The sequence below is a fragment of the Labrus mixtus genome, chromosome 14, assembly GCF_963584025.1.
Source record: "Labrus mixtus chromosome 14, fLabMix1.1, whole genome shotgun sequence".
NCBI classification, from domain to species: Eukaryota; Metazoa; Chordata; class Actinopteri; order Labriformes; family Labridae; genus Labrus; species Labrus mixtus.
Window position 1 is genome coordinate 23,911,602 of NC_083625.1, and position 24,205 is coordinate 23,935,806.

At 44.2% G+C, this 24,205-nt stretch overlaps 1 protein-coding gene across 1 annotated transcript in view; it reads left to right on the forward strand.

Annotated features, from left to right (window-relative positions):
* med13a (mediator complex subunit 13a) overlaps window positions 1-24,205 on the forward strand; it is a 94,813-nt gene that overhangs the window by 40,750 nt on the left and 29,858 nt on the right. Inside the window, exons 4-9 of the mRNA XM_061055894.1 lie at window positions 10,521-10,666; window positions 17,427-17,627; window positions 17,733-17,927; window positions 18,023-18,185; window positions 18,712-18,822; window positions 21,411-22,157. Of these exons, the coding sequence (XP_060911877.1) occupies window positions 10,521-10,666; window positions 17,427-17,627; window positions 17,733-17,927; window positions 18,023-18,185; window positions 18,712-18,822; window positions 21,411-22,157 (1,563 nt within the window). The remainder of the gene's footprint in view (window positions 1-10,520; window positions 10,667-17,426; window positions 17,628-17,732; window positions 17,928-18,022; window positions 18,186-18,711; window positions 18,823-21,410; window positions 22,158-24,205) is intronic.

The following is a 24,205-nucleotide window of genomic DNA, read 5'->3' on the forward strand; positions in this document are numbered from 1 at the left end:
TTTTGAGTTGCCTTAAATCAAGTTTCATTAGTCTCTCTCTCTCTCTCTCGCTCTCTCTCTCTCTGTGTGTGTCTTTTTCCGACAAGACAAGAATGTATTTATTTGTAGATCAAGCAAAAACAACATTTTAAAACAAGTGCCACATTATACCAGTTTACAGTTAAAACAGTCTGTATCCGGAGACTCATACATGTAGGTGGTTAAAAGAAGAGATCAGATTTCAGTTTCTTTTTTCGAGTATTGAGTAAACTGGCTTCTCTCATCAGAGTCAGATATACTTAATTTATCCCCAAGCAGAAACTCAGGTGTTGGTGTTGCTTTTCATGCAGAATATAAGCTTGAGGAAATGAAGGAAGAATGAGAAAAAGTAAGAAATATGTAAAATATGTGTTTCACAATAAAAGCATACAAAAAAAATACCTACTGAAAGTGTAGAGTAATAGATTCAGGGCATCTGGATTAAGACTGAAGCCCAGAATTTCTGTAAGGTGTGTCTTAGAAATGCCAATAAACCAGCGGGATGTCATGAGTGCAGTTTTCTCAATGAGGTATATCACAACAATGCAAAAAAAACAAAACATTGTCTGTAAGTTTCTGATTAGTTTAAGCTCCCAAGAGGCTCTAAAAAAAATATACCTGAAAGGAAACAAAAGAAAGACACCAAAGTCATGTCATCCTGCGTCCCAATTTAGTGGTGTGACAACTTTGAAAGAGCAGGAACAAGATAACTGACAGGACAGGCGATATAACACTCAATGGAAATGCTGCTGATGAATCTAAAGATTGGCAGGAACATCAGAATCCTTTGATAGAAAAATCACAGAGCACACTGAATGAATCAGGACGTTCCGTCTCTGTAGAAAGGAAGCTGCTCTCTGCTGTTACAAGAGGCCGTAAATGATCTGCTGGCAGCCTCAGGACAGACACACGGTAATGAGATGGTGATGCTTTAAAGGTCACAACCATTGTTGCCAGATAGTTAAAACGTACAAAGTTGTTACAAATGTTGAGTTGAATTGGTTGGCTGACCTGTTAGGATATTATTCAGTGTTTTAGATTGAATGATACCAAAAACTGCACACAGCCCGCCTCAGACCGCCATATTTACGTCCCTGAGACTTTTTGCCATCAGTCTGAATGTCACAGAGGTGTAATGGGGGGACGAAGTGATCCTCACTCTGTACTGTCTTCAGAGGTAGGAACAGGCGTTACAGAAGCTGCTTCAGCAGAGCCATGTGGCCATGCTTCTGCAACGTCGGAACTCAATGTGAATTCACAGAGTTGGACACAAATGTGACGTCGTCGCGGTATCAATATGAATGCACATAGACGTGATGATGGCTGGGCTTAGTTAAGGTGTCTGTCAGTCTCTGCAGGTAAAATGTCAAAAGGCCTACATGTACAAATGAAAGCGTTTATGCACAGACCTTCTCAACGATAAAATGTATAAAAAAAACCATTGTGGTGGTAAAATGGCTGATGATGTGTTTGTGTGCTGCACAGCGGACCTTCCCTGTGACACTGATAGAGGCTGTCAGTCCCACTCGGCTCCCCGCCGCCGCGCAGCTCGCTGCTGCCCTTTGGCACCTCATTTCCATTTGTTGCCAGCCGAAGGCAAATATGCCCACCTGCCCTCCTTTGTATGTGGCCCCGCTTCAAATCGTCACTGGATTATCTTATTGTCTCCTCGCTGAGCCAAAGGCCACCGGCCATTTGCATCTGAGAGGTGGAGCAGGGAGTGCCCCTGTGCAGTGTGAGCGGGGGTGTCGCTGTGTGTGGCGGTGAGGAGAGAGAGAGAGAGAGAGAGAGGAGCAGATCAGAGAGCAGCCCTGTCTATTTGCCAGTTAATAGATGAAGAGCAGACGGAGAGGGGAGTGGGAGGGAAAGGTGGAGACACAGAGAGAGAAGATGATTAAAAGATCTTGTGGCTTTTTGTCAGCTTACAACATCAACCCTCCCTCTTTAAGACTCTCTGCAAACATGACTAAGACAGACGGAGAGAGAGCGAGAGATAAAAGATCCCGCTCATCTCGTTAATGAACATGATATGCTGACAACATCTTGTTATTTTGAAGGTTTTTTAACTAAATGATGATTCATTTAATTAATCATCAAGCAAACAAATAAGATGAGGAACATTGAATTGCTCAGAGAAGAATATGCATGTCCATTAGCTCATACTCAGCGAGCTGCTGACTGCTGATGACTTAATCACTCGCAGTATTTTCTGCTACTCAACGCTGGCCTTGGGGTTCATCCTCTTTTAAAAGTGCAAGCAGTATTTTGCTGAAGGGACGATGACTCTTTAGAATCACTGAAAGACTTAAAGCAGGTTGAACTTACTTTTAATGGACACCATGTATCATGGAGAAGTGCCCCCGAGGGGTCCCTCAGGGGGGGTTCCCGGGGACTTTGGTAAAGTAAGGAAGGGCTTTCCAATGAAATCGTATTTTTACTAAGATTTAATTTGGAGCTAAATTGAGACACACAGCTTCAAACTTGTGATCCTTAAAGTCTGTGCACTGACTGCTTTCAGTATCATCCAATAACAAGTATCGCTGTGGCTCAGTGGTAGAGTCGGTCGTCTCTCAGGTTGGGAGTTTGATCCCCAGCTCCTGCAGCCACATGTCTGATGTGTCCTTGGGCACGACACTTAACCCCAAGTTGCTCCTGATGCTTTGTCGTTGGTGCATGAATGTGTATGAATGGGATCAGTTACTTCTGATGGACTCTTTACATCGCAGCCTCTACCATCAGTGTGTGAATGTGTAGGTGAGACCTGATGTCTAAAATCACTTTGAGTAGTAAGAAGACGAGAAAAGAAATATACAAACTCAAGTCTATATATGTTTGATATCTGCTGTGCAATGTTTTTGTTACCTTTAAGGCACACATGTTCATTTAAACAGACAGGTAAATAACACCAACCACGACTTAGAACACAGCGTTTTGTCCTTTTCACACTTTGCTTTTCATCAGATTTAGCCAATGAGAACTAACATGCTGAGTAATGAGCTTAAGACGTTCTGCTTGGTAGATGTTGTTTATGCTTAACTAAGCTCGTTTAGTGTACCTTCACTTTCACTCCACACATGTGAGAGAGTAGTATCAATGTTTTCATCGGCCTCTCGGGGAGGGTGTGAACGTTAATATCTCCTAATTTGTTGCAGTGTTAATTTTGACAGCAAATTCTGATTTAGTCTTAGTCTTTTGAATAACACACCATTTAGTTTTAGTCATATTTTAGTCATCTGAAATATTTTAGTCTTAATCTAGTTTTAGTCAACTAAATATTAGCAGATTTTAGTCGACTAAATCTAAAGTGGACTTCGTCGACTAAATGTTTCTTTGTTGAGCTGTTCTTCTAAGATTGCTCAATGTTTGTATAACAATAAAAAAGCAACCCTTTTTTATCATCTCTTAATCTTTTTCAGGGTCTAAACATGTTCCTTTTTTAAAAAACATTTAAATAGTCCCCCTACTAATATCATGATTTATTGAAAGATAATTGTTGAATCATTGTTCCTTCCCACCATAGCAGCAGCAGCTGTTTGCAGGTTTTATGGTTTACTTCCCACATGCTGGGGTGTCGGGCGCGCGTTTGCCTCACCAGCAGTCACTGGATGTTTGCACAAGAATTGGATTTGGCACACAATGCGTGTTTGTGTACGTCACATGTGTGGACAAGACAGTGAAAACTCCCGCACGCCTACACGCAGCCGTACAGACAGATCCAACAGGCTTGTGCAGCATTTTGTCACAGTGTAAGCTTTACTAAATCCTGTTCCCTTTGTATGTGTGTGTGTGTGTCAGAGAGTGAGGCAGTGTGAGGTAACATGTCATGTGCTGTTGTTGTTTTCATTGATGTCACTTGGCCAAGCGCTAAACAAGCACCTGTTGAAATATGAGCGATCGTCTTTTGGCATTTACTCTGCAGCCTAATGTCTCGATGTTCATCTAACAGTGTAGAAAATAACACAATTAGATCATTAAAGCATGCAGGATTATCTCCACTGCTCATGTGATTTGGTTTGTTGTGTTTACAACTGGACAGATTTGAGAATCAAGTGAGATTTGAAGATATGTGAAGTCATGTTTTCATAGAAGACGAGTCATCCTGTTTATCACTGCTGCTCAGAAATGTGATCTCTTTTCATGTGATAGTTTTTAAAGCCAACCAGTCGACACATTATCTGATAATCTTCTTAACCAATCAGCTGACACTGGGCAGTGCAATCCGTAATAAACATTGCATCTGTGAAGGATTGATTATAATGTGGTGTGATTGTGTTTGTGTGTGATGTACTTCTGTGTGTCGAGCCGCAGATGGCAGCCCTCTACCTCCGGCTCACGTGCCCTGCAAACACAGCCGTGTGTGAATGTGTGGTGTCAGGTTTTTCTCTGCGTGAGACGAGTGTGGTAGACTGAGATCATGTGGACGTCTGCAGAGCTCCACAACATATTTTGTTTGTGTTTGTATTTGTCGACCTCTCGCTTACTTTTCCTGTCCTTCACATACAGTATAAACTTAAATACACCACAGTGGCAGCAGGATGGCCTTTTGGTTGGCTTCTAAACTGTTGTCATGACAGCACAGTCAACAACACTCTCATTGCTTCACAGGCTAATCAATTGATTGATGTCACAGTTTTCTCCCCTTACAGGACAGCCTTTTATTAACTGGGGTTGTAACAGTTCATCTGTCTAGATTGAGCTATAGATGAAGTAAATGCCTTTTATTTTGAAAATTCCCATGCAATGTTGCTAGGTTGAAGTTTGTCACCGGGTGTTTGGTCTGGTCTCACATCCATCTAAGATTGTCAATATACCAGAACTTTAACCTTAAATCCAATTCTGTGCAATGTTTTTGTTACCTTTAAGGCACACATGTTCATTTAAACAGACAGGTAAATAACACCAACCACAGCGTTTTGACCTTTTCACACTTTGCTTTTCATCGGATTTAGCCAATGAGAACTAACATGCTGAGTAATGAGCTTAAGACGTTCTGCTTGGTAGATGTTGTTTATGCTTAACTAAGCTCGTTTAGTGTACCTTCACTTTCACTCCACATATGTGAGAGAGTAGTATCAATGTTTTCATCGGCCTCTCGGGGAGGGTGTGAACGTTAATATCTCCTAATTTGTTGCAGTGTTAATTTTGACAGCAAATTCTGATTTAGTCTTAGTCTTTCGAATAACACACCATTTAGTTTTAGTCATATTTTAGTCATCTGAAATCTTTTAGTCTTAATCTAGTTTTAGTCAACTAAATATTAGCAGATTTTAGTCGACTAAATCTAAAGTGGACTTAGTCGACTAAATGTTTCTTTGTTGAGCTGTTCTTATAAGATTGCTCGATGTTTGTATATATATATCATCTCTTAATCTTTTTCAGGGTCTAAACATGTTCCGTTTTTTAAAAACATTTAAATATTTGTATTATATGTAATATGTATTAACTTTAAACTTAAATCCAATTCTAGTAAAAAAATCAAATGATATTGATCCCTGCAAAAATAGGAGTCCTAAGCATCCAACGTTGTGTACTTTCTTGCTTTCAGTTACCAAAAAATGCAGACAAACTTCTTCACACTGTCTCGTCTGTGGCTCTGCTCTCTCGCTCTTTGGTCCAGGGAAGCTTTTGATTACAAATATGACTGAACAAGGTATGAATTTTAAAGCTTTGGTACTTTCAATTTTCAGATAACGGAGACTGCATCGGTTTTAAACACATGGTATTTTTATATATGTTGTTCCTTTTATTTTTATTGTAGAGACAGGACAGCGGATGGAGTCAGAAATCAGAGAGAGAGAGAGAGATGGGAAGGGCATGCGGGAAAGGAAGCCAAAGGTCGGACTCAAACTCGGGCCGCTCGCTCTAGAGAACTGAAGCCTCTGTACATAGAGCGTGCGCACCAATATCGAATTATTGAGAATATTGACAACCTTACATCCATCACATGCCCCTGAATTTAATCCAATAGTAATTATATTGTTGACTGAAGATTCATTATGAAGCTGAGTGTTGACGACACTTTGATTTACACCTTTATTATAACCACTCAAACTGTTTTTAGTCCATTTCAATCAAGGTTTGCCACTTCTTCTAGTATTCTCCTTCATGCTGGGCTCATGTGGACTGCTGCCTGACTACCTGCTGTTTCTCACACACCCTCCTGTTTGTTGGTGTGACATGCCTTGCCCCAGGACTGGAGGGGGTTCAACACAACAAACAGCAAACCGTGCTCCTTCACAGACGTACACCGCAGTCAAGGGAGCCGAGTCAGAGCTGAGGACAGCTAAGCTCTTAAGTGTTACCTGTTTATATGCAGAGCAGAACACGATCACCACAAATAAACTCAACAAGGCACAGCATTAAAATATCACGATAAATTAGAAACCACTTTGTGTAAACAATCGGTACTTCCTCGTTCAGCGTGCTTAGTTTTCTCCCCAAAGAGGGTCTGAATATAATAGTCATGCTTTAACACCTTTCTGGCGCATTCAGTTTAAGTTAATTATCAGCTACTCTCAGATTATTGTAGTGATGAAAAGTCTGTTTTGGATTAAAGGAGCAATATGTATCTCTGACCCCTAGTGTTTAAAATGGGTACTGCAGTCCACATTGAAAACATTGTAGAGAGCTGTCCCCCCCCCCCCCCTCCTCTCTAGAGTAGATGCTCACACAGGTCACCATGTGGTGAACACTGAAGCTTCAGTGTTTATCCAGCTCTGCATCGGTCTGTAAACCTTTCTGTGTTCTAACCTCTCTCCATTTTTCAAAATCATCTCCAATATTGATCCTAGTTTGAGCACGTTTCTGCTCGTGGAGCTTATTAGAAACATGCAGAGGCTTTTTAGGTCGGGTACAATCACTTCTATCTGAACCACTTCTCTTGCCCGCTTCCATCGCTGCAACACCTGTTGGTTTGACCTGATAACTGCTCTCATATCTGGCAAACCGAGGGGCGTCCAAAACGGCCGTGTGTGGGTGTCTTAAAACCGCCTACCTTCTTTGGTCCAAACAAATCCAGAGCATTCAGGACCAGAATCTAATCTTTTTCCTATATCGTAAAGCACGACATCTTATCACAAACTGAGTGAATTCTATACAGATCTTTTTTTTCTTACAAATGCCTTGATGGAGTTTGAATGCTCATGGAAATAATGTGACTTGTAAATATATTCAGTTAGGTGATTATATGCCTGAAGCATTGGCCATAAGCTGAGCTAACAACCCCACAGAAAGGACCTGCCACTTTTACTGCTGGACGAGCCTGCATTATTTAGTCCGCTGCATCAACAGAGTGGCCTCATTGAAAAGAAGGAGGTGGCCGTGTCTCTTCACGCAGTGCTAATGTCTTCAAAATGTAGCCTCAGACAAACCAGGTTTCTTGGGGTGAAGTTCCCTTTTATGTGCGGCTTAGTAAGCGGAACACTGTGTAGAAACATAAAGAGGGAGTTTTGTTGTAAGAAGACCGTAACATCCGATGATAACCGCTTCATTTGTCTTATTTAGTCTGCAGAAGTGTTGTATTAGCTTCTGCCAGACGAGAGAGAGCGGGGCTTGAATGCTCAGTAACTCAGACTGCTGGGGCCTTAGATGAACTCTACAATGAATTATTTTACAGGGCGAGTGCTGTAGATTGTGTCCGCCATGACTTACATTGTGGCCGCTTTAAGAAAAGGATTGCAACATGGCTGGTATATATACAGAGGGAAGGATTACAGAGATGAATGGCTCTTAAAAAATGTGCATATAGACCTGTAAGGTGTGATAGAATTTCATGGCGGCAGCATCTCTGTGCAGGTTTTTGGTAGCACTGCTGAGGATAACAAAGTCTCTCTCTTGCTCTGACTCACCTTCATTAGCCTACTCGCCTCCAGCTGTAGAATATGGATATCATACATCCACAGCCGTTCCCTAACTAGCACCCACCACCTCATCTTTACAGAGTGTAAGATGAATGTCAAGCTCTGGGGGGCTTAGGGCATCTCTTCACTACGTAGGTGGTATTATCTTCTTGAAGTGCTCTCTCTCTCTCTCTCTCTCTCTCTCTCTCTCTCTCTCTCTCTCTCTCTCTCTCTCTATCTGCCTCACTCTCTCTCCTCGCCTTGTCTTTAATCCTCTGCAGAGTAGGTGTGCCAGAGAGAGAGAGACTGATATTTGCTTAACCAAATCCTTGGAGGAGGCAACCCTCTTTGATCCACTTCCAAATTCACAGCGTCCTCTTCCATTTGGTCATCCGTCACTTGCGCTGTCTCTCACGCTCTCTCCATTTGTGCGACGTGTGTGTGTTTGTCTGTGTGTGATTTGAAGTGAGTGGAAACCCTGCAGACAATGGCCTGCATTTTTCTCTGCCCCCTTCTCTCCTACCGTCTGCCTCGTCCTTGCTGTTTTTTTCTGTTTCTTCTTCAACTTGTCACTTTTGTTGGGTGGCGTTGAGGTCAGACTGGCACAGTGTGTGTGTGTGTGTGTGTGTGTGTGTGTGTGTGTGTGTGTGTGTGTGTGTGTGTGTGTGTGTGTGTGTGTGTGTGTGTGTGTGTGTGTGTGTGTGTGTGTGTGTGTGTGTGTGTGTGTGTGTGTGTGTGTGTGTGTGTGTGTGTGTGTGTGTGTGTGTGTGTGTGTGTGTGTGTGTGTGTGTGTGTGTGTGTGTGTGTGTGTGTGTGTGTGTGTGTGAAAAAGAGTTAAGGAACTGATGTGGCTCAGCGTATTGGCTAGAAAGCCCAGGGTTAGTCCGGGCTTACCCCTTTGTTTTACACACAGCTCTTTTCACACTATATGAGCAGAGGATTCTCACTATCACCACCTGTGGGCACCGCTGTGTTCACATACCTACATCCTGGGATTTTCTAGTCCTCTAAACCCAGATTCCTCACCCATTTGTGGCATTTCAGGGATCACTGCTAATCTCAACCCTCTGAACATGTAGTCACTTCATTAATAACTGGAGACATCAAAAACAATCACAGACATGCCGACTTAAGCTTTGCATTAAAAACACTGTGATGACAGGGACATGATGATCTTGTTGTTGAGGATCAGAACACTTTATTCTAGCTATAGAAAGATCTAAAAGCCTGTCAGTGTAGATAAACAATAACAGGACAAAAGAAAATCTGTCTGCGGTTTGTAGCTTGTAGATTTAAAGGAACAGTGTGTGACATTTTACACATCAGAAATCCAGTACAGTATATCCTGTGTAAATGTCTCTCTGAGGGCCCACTCACACTAGGCTATCCGTTTGACTAGTCTGTGTGCTCCGGTACACTTCCTTGGTCCTGTCACACTTGGAAGAGGTGAACAGTTCATGCACGAGCACAAGCACGGGTACACAGCGTGGACAGCCTTCATTATGGAGAAATCCTGCAGTGTTATGGCTGTATCTAATTGAAATGACTCAAAATAAGACACAAAGTCAGTACAGTAGCGTTCAAGTTCTCTGTGTTGTTCTCCGATGTGCGGATGCGGACAAGACAGCACTTTTTTATTTTTTTTCTCGAGTCCGCCTGTCTTGTAAACTAAGCACACTTCATGATCATGTAAAGCCATGCATGTTTTGTGTTATGACATTCATGCTCTAGCACGGTATGGGAAAACTTTGCATAAAGTGTGAGTGCACCCTAAGTTATCTTATAAGGAACTGTGAGCAAAAACTGTGAAGGAGTCCTGGACTTAACACAGAGCTAATGTCGTAAGCAGCAATCATCCTCTACATGCCAACTGATTTTTAAGCTGAAAGTCATCAATATATTTATTATTCTATGTTTAAATATCCTCACTTAAGAAGAACAAAGTCTTAAAAACTTTATGATGTGGAAAAAGCTTGATTTAAATAGTTGTGCCAGGCCTCAGTATAGTATAGGGATTCTCCTCGACCTGGCAGGCTTATCATATTATTTATTAAATTATAGAAAAATTGACTAATATGGAAAAATTATTGATTGTATTTCAATGCTATTTGTTTTAGCCCTGCTCATCTATGTGCCACTTACTGAAGATTTCAGTGCTTAATTTTATCTGGGAGAATTCACGTCAGTCTCCTCATTTTTGAGTGCAGCATGTTTTCATCAAATGGACTTGTTAGCCATTGGAGCGATTTGCTACAGCTTATGAGGCGTCTTTGTATCACCAGAGGGCGTAGGGATTAGCAGCTTCTTCTTTATCTATCTGTTGCTGCATCTTTTCCTATCAGCAGTGTGTGTCATGTTGAAGCAGAATAACAATGTAAGGAAGGAGAGGCTCCATTGTAGCCTTTGACAAAAACAGACGCCGGCTTTTTTCTATTCACACTTTCTCTCTCTACTTCCCTCTCCCTGCAAACTCTTCTTTTCTCTCTCTCTCTGTCTGTGAACAAAACATGAGACTATCTGATCTTTCCCCCCACAGCCGCCACTTCTCCACCTCTCACTCTATGGGACTTATTCATTGCAGACAGAGCTTCTTTTCAAAGGTGCATATTAAAGCAGTGTGATCCCAAACCACTCATCCCGTCCTTTCTTTCCTTTCTCTCACAGTGAGCACCTATCCTGCGCCTTCACCTTCTTCTTGCACGGCGAGAGCAACGTATGCACCAGTGTGGAGATCAACCAGCATCAGCCCGTCTACCACCTGACGGACGAGCACCTCACGTTGGCTCAGCAGGCGTCCAGCCCCTTCCAAGGTGGGTTCACAAATCACTTCACAATGGCAGAGGTTCAGAGGTGCAGTTTGAGCCATAGCAGTTAAAGCAAACTCCTAACATGACTGAGTACTTTGTGAATTACTCAGTCCACAAACACTGGATGAAACCTGATCCTGATTGGCCTCAGGATGTCTTCATCAACGTTCTGGTGCTGAATCGACACCATTCCTTCAAATCTGTATCTGCTTAAACAAGCGATCAGTGTTGGTTCTATAACGTCGCTTAGATTTCACACTTAATTGGAGCGATGTGAAGATTTGGTGAGACAAATTGTTGCCCACGAGTTGAGTCCAAATCTGATCTTTGGTGTCTAAACTGCTGCATGTGATGGACAAACACAAAAACCATCTGATTTTAATGGGAATAAATAAGGTCACGTCTATGTCTATGTTTGATCTTCTTCTTGGAAGTCTGCACTCCAAAAACATAAAGCCTTAAAGAGAAGAGAATCCAGCAGGTTTGCATGTAATTCCGAGTGCTCCGCCTTCTTTGTGCGGCCGCTCTGATTGCTCAAGTTGAAAATCTTTCAACTTTTCAGAAAGGCGCTTTTGACGTCACCGACGCTCGTTTCCAAATGTATGATATTCCCCATATCGTGTCTTTTAGCCACATCCTCCTCGCTCCGTGTCAGATCGGGAAATAAACAATCTTGAATATTAAACATGCAGTAACGGAGCCCTGTCGGTCATACAGTGGCCATTGTCATCAGACGGTTGTCATAGAGACAGGACGGACATGCAGTGCTTCATGCAAACACTCCCGAACGGACAGCCAGCACTTTTTCTGCCCGTAAAAAAAAACCGCTAATTGGACACGGTGCCTGAGGCATTAAAGTCTTCAATGTTCCCATGTCTTTAAGAAAAGCCAAATAAAAAGCCTGCCCGGCATGAATCGTCTGTGAAAGCTTTCTTTTATGAAGTCAATGTGCTGCAGATTCTGGGACATTCAGCCAGCAATCGTAACCACGATGCAAATCTCAAAAAAACATTTCTGTACACACATTAAAGTTTTGATTCCAAGAATTTATTTGATCTACTGCCACACAACTTAATCTTCAGGGTTCAAAAACTCTCTTTGGATCTGATAACTTGAGGCTGTTTGTTGCCCCGAGTAGATAAGGTTGATTTCAAGGGGACAAAAAAAAAAAGCTCTCACCAGGATTTCAACTCTTTCTTTTCTTGTAAACATTCAGTGCTCAGTCTGTCAGTGGTGTCACCTCTTGAATGATGAATAATAGTACGCTGTATGTCTGCGTTATTAGGCTCTGTTGCAAAGATAACACATGTTCAATCTTCTGTCAGGGTGGCGTTCATTACCGATTGGCATGCAGCCAGTGAAGAAAGAAAAGCCTATGTAGTCGCTTTAAATTATAGTGTAGTTATAAAGTGTGCGGCTCTAATGATAATCCATCACTGGCTTTAAATGCATCTCCCAGCTGTGAGCCAAACACTTTGTATTGTTTGGATTTCCAATCATAATAAAGTTGTTTTAATGTCGGTGATAAACATTTTATAAAGATGTGTTTTTGGAGCTTTTTATGCCTTTATTCTAGAGAGGACAGTGGACAGAGTCAGAAACCAGGAAGAGAGAGAGAGAGTGGGGAAGGACGTGCTGGAAAGGGGCCACAGGTTGAGTTTGAGCCCGGGCTGCCCGCTCTCGAGGACTTAGTCTCTAGACAAGTGGAGCTTGCACCAACCGCTAGACCACCAGCGCCCCATGATGTACGTTTTGACTTATTTTGCCAAAGGAAGTATCCAATGGGCTCTCAGACAAGACACACACACACTTATCCTGCTGCTGGTATATGTATCAAAAGTTTGGTGTTGGGGCACCAGAAGAGTAGTGGGTATTGCGCAGGCCTCATGTTCAGATCCTGTATTCTATTGGGTGGCCCGGGTTTGAATCCGACCCACCTGTGGCTCCTTTCCCCGATGTTATTATATTGACACTTTCTGCAGTGTAGACTGTAAATGTAACTAAACAAAATATTAATACTTTAAGGAACTTTTTGATCATGTAGTTGTCGCACTTGAGCACATGCATGACATCAAAACGATGACACCTCCGCCACATTGAAGCCTGTCCTCCAACCTAACACTTAAACCCCCCCCCCCTCACGTCCACTTGAAGGAGTCATCAAATAGACACACCATAATTAATTGCAAGCGGTGGACAAAAGTGTCCTTGGCTTGAGCTGCAATCTCCTGTGGCCTCCATTGTTGTGTTAGCATGCTAATGTTAGTGCTCTTTAGTTAGCTCGTAGCTTCATATTACATGTAACTTGACACAGAATGAGCGTGATCTAAAAACTCTTCTAAACATCTAAATAATCAGTGAGTATGTTCTTCTTCTCTCTAGTCCTTGACTAAAACAGCTTTTATACACAAGGGGAGGAGCCGGCCGTCCCGTCCATGTAAACATGACTCTGACAACAACACAGCCAGAGGGACTCGAGCTTCTCACTCATTGTAGACAGTCATGACTCAGAGATATTTACACAGGAGATACTGGATTTATGATATATATTTGCATCGAATATTCAGCCTTAAAAGAAGTAATGTAAAGATCTTAAGGACATCAAAACCTCAACACAAGTGATTTTACAGCAGGTTAGCCACACCTTGTTGTATTACTCTTTTCTCCTCAACTATAGTTAGATGGATGAGATTCCTGCCCTCTCTGTACCCCTCCTCCTCCTCTTCCTCATCCTCCTCCTCCTCCTCGTCATCCTCCTCCTCGTCCTCCTCTTCCTCGTCCTCCTCCTCGTCCTCCTCTTCCTCGTCCTCCTCCTCATCCTCCTCCTCTTCTTCCTCATCCTCCTCCTCGTCATCCTCCTCCTCGTCCTCCTCTTCCTCGTCCTCCTCCTCTTCTTCCTCCTCGTCCTCTTGTTCCTCTTCCTCGTCCTCCTCCTCCTCCTCTTGTTCCTCCTCCTCCTCCTCCTCCTCCTCCTCCAGAGTAATAACAGTGATCACTTCCTCCATGCGCCTCAGTAATTCCTGAAGGCAGATGATAACACCCCGGCTAGTTAAATACCTGTGCTGGAATCAAATAACATGAATATTGAATCTTGTTGTATGGATTCCTTAAAGGGATGTTGATGGGTTCTGTTAGTCATTGAGGATGATCAGATTGCTCCCTAGCCATCCACCAGGAGATAGTTACTTATGACTCATTTTATTGGTCAATGAATGCCTTCCTTTGCACAGTTATCATCATTTATATTTTCCTGTGCATGTAGCTCAGGCCTACTTAAAATTATCAGCGGATACACAAACACACACACACACACGTCCTCCTTATCCGCGATCAGATAACATTGCTTCAGTTAAACTGCTTACCATTCTCGTGGATAATCTGCAAATTGAACTATGAAAGTTATATTGATTCTCATTTTGGCAAAACACCCTCAGGCGCCTCATGTTTAAAACCAGCAGATTTATATGAACCTCAGTAGTATTGTCTCTACAGCGTGTGTGTGCATGTTTTTACGATCAGCGCAGACTTGTGTGTTCAGCCTCTGAGCGTGGTGTATGTCGACGTGCAGGTGTGTGTCTTCACCGCCGCAGTGCATCTCCTCCTGGCTAACCAAGCAGAACGTCGAGGAAGGGCGGACTTCCATCCCCTTCATCCATCCATCTTCCCCCCTACCCCCTTACCTCTGCCAAGCATGGTTTACTGTGCGGCAGAGCGCTCCGGCAGGCAGACCTCTCCAGGATGTGACCTCATAAAAGGGCGCAGAGTGAATGTAATGAACTCTCAGCCCATTACACTGATCTGAGCACATTTGACATGTCTTCAGGGAGCCGCAGATAGACTCGCAGTCAGAGAGAGAGAGAGGGAGGAAGGAAAAAGAAGGGATGTAAGAGAGGGTGCGGCGGCAGCGTGGTGATGGGGGGGGAACGTAAACCATTTCAGTAATTGTGCAGAATTTGATCTCTCTTCCGCAGCTTGCCTCAGGTCTAAGGAGTGTGCGTTGCAGCCAGAAATGCAGGAATGAAAGGAACAAGAAGCGGAGTTGAACTTAATTAGGGTTAATATCATCGACCATGGCTGCATGTCGTTGTGTACCGCAACATAAATAACCTTTTGTTCTTCCCTCTGTGGGGTTGTTTCTGCTGAGGTTGTGTGTTCTCGCAGGCGGAGGGGAAACTTTACTCCGCGGGGCGTGCAGGATAAAGTGTGTCTAGACTGCGCAGTGAGTCATGTTTTTAAGTGTGAAAAAACGTTTCACCTGCGTCGGGTAAATAATATTAATTCCTCTTAGTACCAGACTTCTCGTGCTAATGCTCGGTAGTGCTTCAGCTCCTCAAACCTTCTTACTTATCTTCCACCACCACCTGCCAGGTGCTGCCTTAGACCACCAAGGAGAGTTGAGATGTATTGAATAGATGTTTTTTAACCTATTCCCTCCAAGCCTCCGCGTTTTACAGTCGCCATCCTCAAGATTTCTGTCCTGATTGATTTGGTGACATGCGTGTTTAGTGTGGGTAACAGGTGCTCAGAAAAACAGTCTCTGGGCAGTGGTAACGTGTCAGAAACACAACAAAAGAGCAGCTGGGATCTAATTACAGCACACACATCATACTGCAGCCGGGCTCTGATTTGATTTCACATGCAACACGGTTATTTTTTCCAAAACAGACGGACATCATGAAGTTAGTTTCCTTGCAGAAAAGTTGGAGAAATACGTCTTGCAGCTGTCCAGCAAACAGAAAAAAAATATACATTTATTGACTGCATGCTGTTAAAACACGGAGGTTTCATTTAATAACCAATTACAACCCTCCTGTGCTGGAATATTGAGGAGGAGAATCTCCTCTAATGCATCTCATCTTCTCCTCTTTTTCTTTCCGTCTCCTGCCAATCTCTTCCCCATCCTGGAGACTTTTCTTTGGTCCAGCCGCAGGATCAATACCCGAGGACAGAGGCCATCCAGTCTCGTAATGACACACTAGAAAAGCAGCACGGGGAGGGACATGAACTAATGCTCACACACACACACCCATCCACCCTGTCAGCATGTTCCAGAGAGCAGCTCCTCATCTTCACATGTTTGATACACGCAGAGAAAGAGAATGCATGCATAACAAGCTGACAGGTTGAGTGTGTGTGAGTATATGCTTGTCAGGTTGATATGCATAAGGTTTCTGTGCCCACATATATATGCATTATGCATGTTGTTTTATGGTCCAATCTGCATCCTCTGATGGATGTAGCTCTGTTCTATAAGCAGACTCGTGGGCTCTCCGCCTGACTCCCATATGTCTGTGCAGTCGAGTGTGTTTGCCGAGGAGTGGCCCCCTTTTTATAAGCCTCTGTTTATGGGCTCTGAGAGGCCACCGCTTGCCAATAATTGGCGTCTGGATTGCTCTGTAAGTATTCGGCGAGTCAGCCGGGACCGAATGGGTCCAGCAGTGCTCAGGGAAAGGTCAGAGCGCCGACGGTTGGGCCTGAAAAGAAAAATGACGCGGGACAGGAAAGCTTACAGGAGAAGACATAAAGGACCAACAATCAAGATTAGAGACATTAGAATTGTTCCAAGATTAAAAAGAAGATGGTCAATGAGAGAACGTATGAACAAAAAGGAATAACGGAAAGACTACAGGAGGAAGAAGAGGACAAATGTAAGACAGAAAAGGAGTTGGAGGACAAATAATAACAGGAGGTGTGACAAAATTTGAGAATGGTTTTGCAGCTTTAATGAAAAAACTGTTGAGGATGAGGCAAAAAAAAAGAAGGTGAATGAAGAAGCATAGAATTGAAACAAAACATATTTGGATGTAGAGGGTAAGAAAATATCCATGTGGCAAATCAAATCATTATCCTGATGTATGTGACGAGATTATTGAATGCTTGTCCTCTTATATTGAACATTAAAAGTAGAATACTGTTTGAACAGATTTCTCTGCCAGTGTAACTCACCTCGTCACTGCTTCATGGCTTCATGACAGAAGTTATTGGTCAAAGGAGAATAAGTTGAGAAAAGCAAATGATGTTAGTCATGAGCGTGTTGGCTCGAAACATCACTTATCAATAAATCCTTCGAACGGGAGCTCTGTGGTGTGCAGATCTTGTTTTGCTTTTCTTTACCTACTTGTGTTTTTGGATCCAGCACCCTCTGAGGGATGTGCGTGTTTTTTGTTTTTTTTTCCAAAGGAGAGTAAGACAGAATCAGGATAATGTCAGATAAGTAAAGAGATGAAGCACGAGGAGAGGAGAAACTGACGCCAACCTGCAGCGTATGAATCCCACACTTTAACCTCTTTATATTCATCTCATCAGATAGTGTGATTTATCTTCATCAGACTGTCTTTCAAATGATCAGGGACGCTGGTGGCCTAGTGGTTAGGGCACGCGTTCCATGTACGGAGACGCTTTGAATCTGACCTGTGGTCTCTTTCTCCCATTTCAATCCCTACTCTCTCTCTCTCCCCGGTCACTGGCTCTGTCCTCTGTATCTCCAAAAATAAAGGTATGAAAGCCTTTAAAAATAAATCAATTATCATAGAATCCGTGTATCATGATATAACCGTTGTTGTGGGTCACGTATCATATTGTGATTTACTCCATGATTCCCGCCCCAAATAGGAAGTAAAGTAAGAACCAAACAGGATGAACCTGAATGTTTGAGCAGAGAAGGACAACAAGCTGACAGGAATAAGACCGAGGGGGTTGTTTACAGAGCTGATGATGTCATTATTCTGATTCACACCATTTAATGGTCCTCTCTTCTCTGCAGTCATCCTGAGTCCTTTCGGCCTGAACGGGACACTCACCGGCCAGTCGTTCAAGATGTCAGACCCGCCCACGCAGAAGCTGATTGAGGAGTGGAACCAGTTCTATCCCATCAGCCCCAGCGCCAAGGAGAGTGCGTCGGAGGACAAGGCGGAGGACATGGACTGGGAGGATGAGTCTCTTGCCTCTGTGGAGGTCCTCGTAGGTGAGTGGGCTTAATATTTTTAAGCTGGCCCGTTTTCAGACAAAGCTTTGGTTCTTAAACATCCCACCTGTGTGTGTGTGTGTGTGTGTGTGTGTGTGTCTACAGGTGGTGTGCGGATGGTGTACCCAGCATGCTTAGTGCTGGTGCCCCAGTCAGATATCCCAGTTGTGGCCCCTGTGGGGTCCTCGCACTGCACTGCCGTCTACTCGGGTGGCCACCAAGTGCCTGCGTCCCAGCGAGAGCCCGCCATGTCTCTGGTGACCCTCACCCCTCCCACATCGCCTGAGGAGGCGCAAACAGGTAGTGGTACAAAGACTTAAGTTAGATCTCAGTCTGACGCTGTGATCCTTGTTATTAATCCGGTTGTTTTCCGCCTCACTTTTTGCTCCCTGCAGTGGACTCTCACTCGGCCCAGAAGTGGGTGAAAATGCCTTCCTCAACGGATGCGTTCAGTTTGGACAGAACGAGTCATCATGGAGGCAAGATCCCTCGCCGGCTAGCCAGTCATGTGGTGGAGCGCGTCTGGCAAGAGTGCAATATCAACCGAGCACAGAACAAGTGAGTCTACTGAAGACACAGAGGCATTATGATATAAATGAAACCTAGCAGAAAAACAACAGCTAATAGATAATAATGCAGATAATTAGTAAACCACACTTAACTACCAGAAAGTCCTAGATGAAAGCAATAATCAGGAGTAATTAAAGTGCGGGATGCTTTCAGTTGTGTCCCTTTGGTCTTTAGTTTTATTCACCATCAGTGAGTCTGACACATTGGGAGCACTCCCAGATCTGCTGCCTCTTGACCAAGCACAGACTGTCGGCTGGAGTTAGCCGTTAGCTCATCAGCCCAAATATTCCCGCTCCAGGCCGGGGTGATGAAATCAGCCTCAGCAGCACAAAGCTTATAACAATCACCACTGTGCACCAAAGGATCATGGGAAAGCGATGTGCTCAGTTAAAGGATTTGTGTGTTTTAAATATAATATAAATGGGTTATTTAAAATGAGGTTGTTGCTACACTTCGTGACTTAAAATCTCCCTCAGCAGAATCATGTTTGACACTTTTTCTTCCCTCCTGAAAGGCGGAAATTCTGCGCAGCGACCAACGGTACCTGTGACGAGGATCTGGCCGAGAAAGTGGGAGCCTGGGATTTTGTGGAGCCTTCCCAGAGGTCGTACTGCAGCTGCTCCAGGTCAGTCATTTCCCATGTGAACGTTCAGTTAATGCAGGTATTGCTCTGCTCATATATATGTGTGTGTGTGTGTGTGTGTGCGCGTGCGTGTGTGTGCGTGTGTGTGCGTGTGTGTGCGTGCGTGTGTGTGTGCGCTCAAAGTCTTTTCAAAGAGGTTAGCCAGAGTCCTCGGAGCTTTGAATACCGGCACGGACGACTGAAGTCAGCAAAAATATCTGCAGGTTTCATCCAAGTCTAGACCTTGACAAGCATATTATTCTTCATACTTTTCAATTTATCACTATTTTGTGTAAATGACAGCTGTGCCCGGCTGAAACCTCCGCTCGGCTCTTTCGTAAGTCACAGTTTTATTCCCACAATAATTGGAGGCAGAAATAATAGTTTGACCTCTGATGGAGCGCTCGAGGGAAACTGTGAGGAGGATGCGTGTTGAAGCTCTTAACTGTGATGAATGAAACATGTCCGGCGAGTTCATATGTGTCGGCTTAAAGGGCGCTGTTCTCTTTAATGTTCATGAAGGGTGCCAGGAGGCATGGAACAGGAAGAACACTTTGGAGCTGTGACGATGAAGAGATTAATTGATCAAATGAGACTTAATCGTCAACATTTTTTGAAAAGCATTTAATTGAATTTTTTTCTCAAACATAAATATCAGAGGTCTGATAGTTGATGAGAAAGATCTTGTGAAGTTTATGTGTCTTTTGATTGGTTGGCACCTTGTCAGTTTGGGCATATTTCCACCGGGGAATCCTTCGCACTCAGCTTTTTTTTTTTTTGTCCACCTAGAGGAGAGGAAAGCCGACTTGGACGGCAGACGAGAGCAGAGTGGATTGGGCCAGTCAGCTGGAGCATGTTAATTTGTTGGAAGGCGTCCAACACTTTGGCGACACAGAAATGGGAAAGCTGTGTGCGTTGCCAGTTTTAATGGCCATTAGCTTTGTTTTGTAGATGGAAGCCTTCCATGTGTCTGCTTATCTTGACATCTGATTGTCAGGACACGCTAGTGACCCGGCTATTAAAGAGACACAGCGTCCTCGTTAACACCTTAATGTATAGCTGCAGCGGTTAGTGGAGGGGTGAGGTAGCGGCAGAGACCCAAAGATAGACGGTGGAGAGTGAGTGGTTAAAAGAAGGTGAGCAGACGAAGGCTTGATCAGCTGTAGAGGGTCAGCAGATCACCAGCTCTACAGTTTGGTTCAGACAACAGATTGAAGTCACAAACTAGATCAGATCTACAAATTGACCTCTAGTGGCACAAAGCCTCACTTTCTATTTTGTCTACCGGTACTTCCCTTTATATCTTCATTGTATTTTGCAGGGGTGGAAAAAGGCTCCCCCTAAACGCATTAACTGAAGCCTTTATTGAGGAGGAGGTCACTGTTACTGTTGGGAAACACACGACTCAGATTGGTCTATTCTCACCGAATTTAAAAGCAGTGGCCAATTAGCAGTGAAGACAGTGACTGAAGAGAGGGTGAGGGTGCTGCCGCGGCGTTTGAATCAGAAATTAAAACTTTATTATCTGATTGTTTCAAGCTTAAGCAGAGCCTTTCTACAAGGTGACAGATTTAGTGTGAGTTCAGTCAGATGTGTGCATCACCCTGCCTCTCTGCTCTGTATGTACATTTAGCATTAGTCCTGTTTTGCATCTAAAGCCTTTACCACACAAACACAAACGTCCTTAAAATGTGCGATGTGAGCTGTGTGTTTGAAACTTTGAAACAGCTGAAACTTTTCAACCAGACCCTGGGCTTTCTCCCGCCACATTTCTGGTCAAAGTTACTGAACATGCAGATATTTTCAGGAGTGCATGGATGAGATGGGCTTGTGGCCTTCATCCGGTTGCGTCGGTCTAATTTGTGAATAAAGTTGATCTTTGTACGACAAGTGTTGCTGGAGCTTCTTGACTTCTTCAGAGGAGAGAAAGGACACAGAAACGTAACCTGGTCTTTCTGTTTCTTTACGTCCGACTTGTACTTAACCTGTATTGCACATCATGATGGTTCAATCTGGTTAAAAGTCCTCGGGTCATGTTCTTGCCAAACCCTTAGAGGTGATTGGATGGATCAAGGAGGAACTACACTGCAGTACAACGTTGTTTTCAGACCAGGTGATGTCACTAGGAAACCAACAGATGCTGAATGTCATGGTGACGCCTTGGTTTCTCGTATTATGCATCTTCTTAACTTCCTTATTTGAACAAATCTAATCTCTTCTCCCCACAGTATTTTATTTATTTCATTATTCATTCTCTTTTATAAAAATGCATTTTGTCCAGGTAATGAGTCTGCACTTTTAAACTCCTGCAACTTTAATTGTTGTCTGTCTGCTTCTTGATTTGACGTGAATCAAATGTGCTGCCACGTTGAAGGTGACGGTCGTGGATATTATTGATGTTTTCTAGAAGTAGCAGATGTTGCAGGGATTTTATGTAAGCAGCAGAAGATCTCTGTGCATCATGAGAATAGAGAATGAACCTGCAGCTTCTCACTGTTTGACAGATAATCTCTCTATCCGCTGCCGGTCTGTGTTGTGTCTGCGATGCCTCATAGTCTCACCATATCTCCGTGTTTTTTCTTCTTCTGCAGATACAAATCAGTGAAGCAGCGAGCAGGCAGCACCCCCGGACAACCTCAGTCTGCAGGACAACCCACCCAGCCCGCTACCAAGCACAAAGCCGGGGGAGAGAAGCCGGAGAAAGGTGACAAGCAGCTAAAAAGACCTCAGACGCCGTTCCATCATCGCAGCCTGGCCTGTGACGACGCTTCACTAGAGACGGAGACTTCAGCCGGACAAAGGTTAGCCATGAGAGGCCAGGACGGAGGAAGATTCACTACTATACGATCAACGGATGTCTCTACCATACAAAAAGCCCCCCAGCTACACAGTGGGGTCAACACAGGAGCGTCTGAACACACCAACTCCCCACAACCCCCACCACTTAGCCCCCACCCCTGCGAGCGTAGCGAGGAGTCAGGGGAGGGCATGAAGAACCCTTCAACCCCCAACAGTCAACACTTTTACCAGCCGCCCCCAGAGCCCTGTCTAGTCGGGATGAAGGGTGGCGGCGAGGATCCCGGAGGTCAAGAAGGTCTAAGTCAGCACTTCCACTCGCATCACTCCCACCCCGGAGGTTCGACCTACTCCGATCCTCCTGAACCCAGCATGTACGTGGGCACGGCGGTCAACCTGGAGGAGGACAGCTCACACGCACCGTGGCGGTTATTCAACCTCCCACGCAGGAAAGAAGCCGAGATGCAGACGCCGCTGCTGCCCGGGGACAAACTGAGGGAAGACGCCTCGGCATCACAGGACAACGTGGTGTCAGTTACAGAGTGAGTGACAGCTGGCTTATACATACTATGCGATGCAATATCTTTCTGTTTCACACACACACACACATGGCGACGGCACACCGCCATTCACAGACTGACACAGCAGGGAGGCATCTCAGCCTTCCTGACTTGTCCTCAATGATTTGTTATCTGAGGATTTCAAAGTGGCCCACATGATTTACTGTGTTAAATATTGAACAAAGACAAACAAAAACTATTACTGAAGCATGTTAAGCTAAGCTATGCTTGGGTCAAAAGTTGTGAAACCATCTCTCTCTACTGCTTGAATTAGATCATTTTGCAACCTTATTGATGAAAGCGTTAGTTATTTCTTGCCATCTGTCGCCCTTCTTGCTGAACCAGTTTGCTGAGCGTGTTTTTGTTTTGCCGGTACCTGAGCTGCTCAGTCGTGGTCGACCGCTCACTCCCCAAGCTTCTCATAATCTAAATTTTCTTAGCGGTGGTTAATTTGCAAGTGAGTTGTCGAGCTTTCTGACATCCATCCATTTTCAAATCCAAGCCTCCTCCATAAAAGCTAACCACGCTGATTTGGAGGCTGGTAGTGGTGGAGCTGTTTTGTAACTCGTTTGTAACTTCAGCTATGCTAGCTTAGCTTGTTGTGATGCATGAACACTGCGTGCGTTCTCAACGGGCATGTGTGCAGACGTCTGTCCTACCAGGCTCCATCATATTCTCAGTTTATGTCTGTGAACTATCGAGGATAGTTTTGATTGTTTTTTGCAAGATGAGGGACATACTCATTGTTGTCATTTTGCACATCGTTAAAGCAACAAATAAGATGTTATCTTGGACGACATTTATTGCTCACTCCTACTTAAAATCTGTGTTTGAGAGCTTTGGAAGAAAGTGTTTCACTGCTAGTAGAGAGTAAGACATCAGTCTGGCTAGTGGCTAATGCAAGCTGGCAAAACGCTGGCCATACATGTTTTCTGATCACACTTCAAAGCAGACACAGAAAGTGCAGCTAACATTAGCCTGAGCTGTTTTTAACATTTGGATTCCTTCTGTGTGCTGAGCCAGCCAAACAATCTTTGTCAACCAGAGGTTTACTTTGTATCAGCCAACACTCAAGTGAAGGTATGGAAATGATATCTGAATGATTGGAACATTTAAAGCCTACCTTTAATGAATAATAATAAATAATTTGTAAGAGAGGTGATCCTTAACCCGCCCTCTCCTCTTTCTCATTCTCTCTCTGATCCCCCCACCTTACTCTCGCCCCTCACCCCTCTGTGTCAAAATGTTGGATGTAGCGCTTAGCTGCACACAGCATGTTAATCTCTTGCTATGTGCCCTTTTGACATCATACATCACCAATGTGCAGGGCCAGCACTACTCATCGATCCCCAATCGCGCACATGCACCTCAGCCTGGAGAGAGTAATGGTCGGATTAGATAAAGGGAAAAACCTCGGCTATTGTGATACAGTTGAAGCCGAAAATAAATGCTGTCTGCAGGCTGTCAGTTTGGCAGGCCCAGAAGAAAGACTGGCACCAAGCAAGGAGGAGAATCACAGATGGACCGAGGGAGAGGGGGGCTTGTCCAGTGTGAAGACAGGCAGAGTGACCAGCAGGCCGTAGGGTGGCCGTAGTGGGAATTAGCAGTGGGGTTACGCAATCCCAAGGGGCCAGCCGCATGGACGGGCTATTCTAGTGAGCTGTAATCCTCCCGGCCACGGCTCTGAATGGCGGCTAATCTCTGGCCCAGGCCACTGCACACCATCACCTCACATCAGAGCTGCACAGGCATGACGAGAGGACAGGAGTACAGAGAAATATAGGGGACAGTGGAGAGCAGGGATAGCACAAAAGTTGGGTCAGTCCCTCCTCTCCTGAGCAGCCTGTGATTCTTTTTCTTCCTCTCCCTGCTCTGTTACATATATGGAACAAGTAGGCCACAGTCGAAGCCACATAAGAGGTTTTGATGTCCCAGTAACAAGTGATGAATGTGTCTGTCTGCGAGTGTACGAGCAGTCAGTGTGGCAGTCAGCACGTCTCCATAAATCTGCTAGAAATGTAATTGTCTGA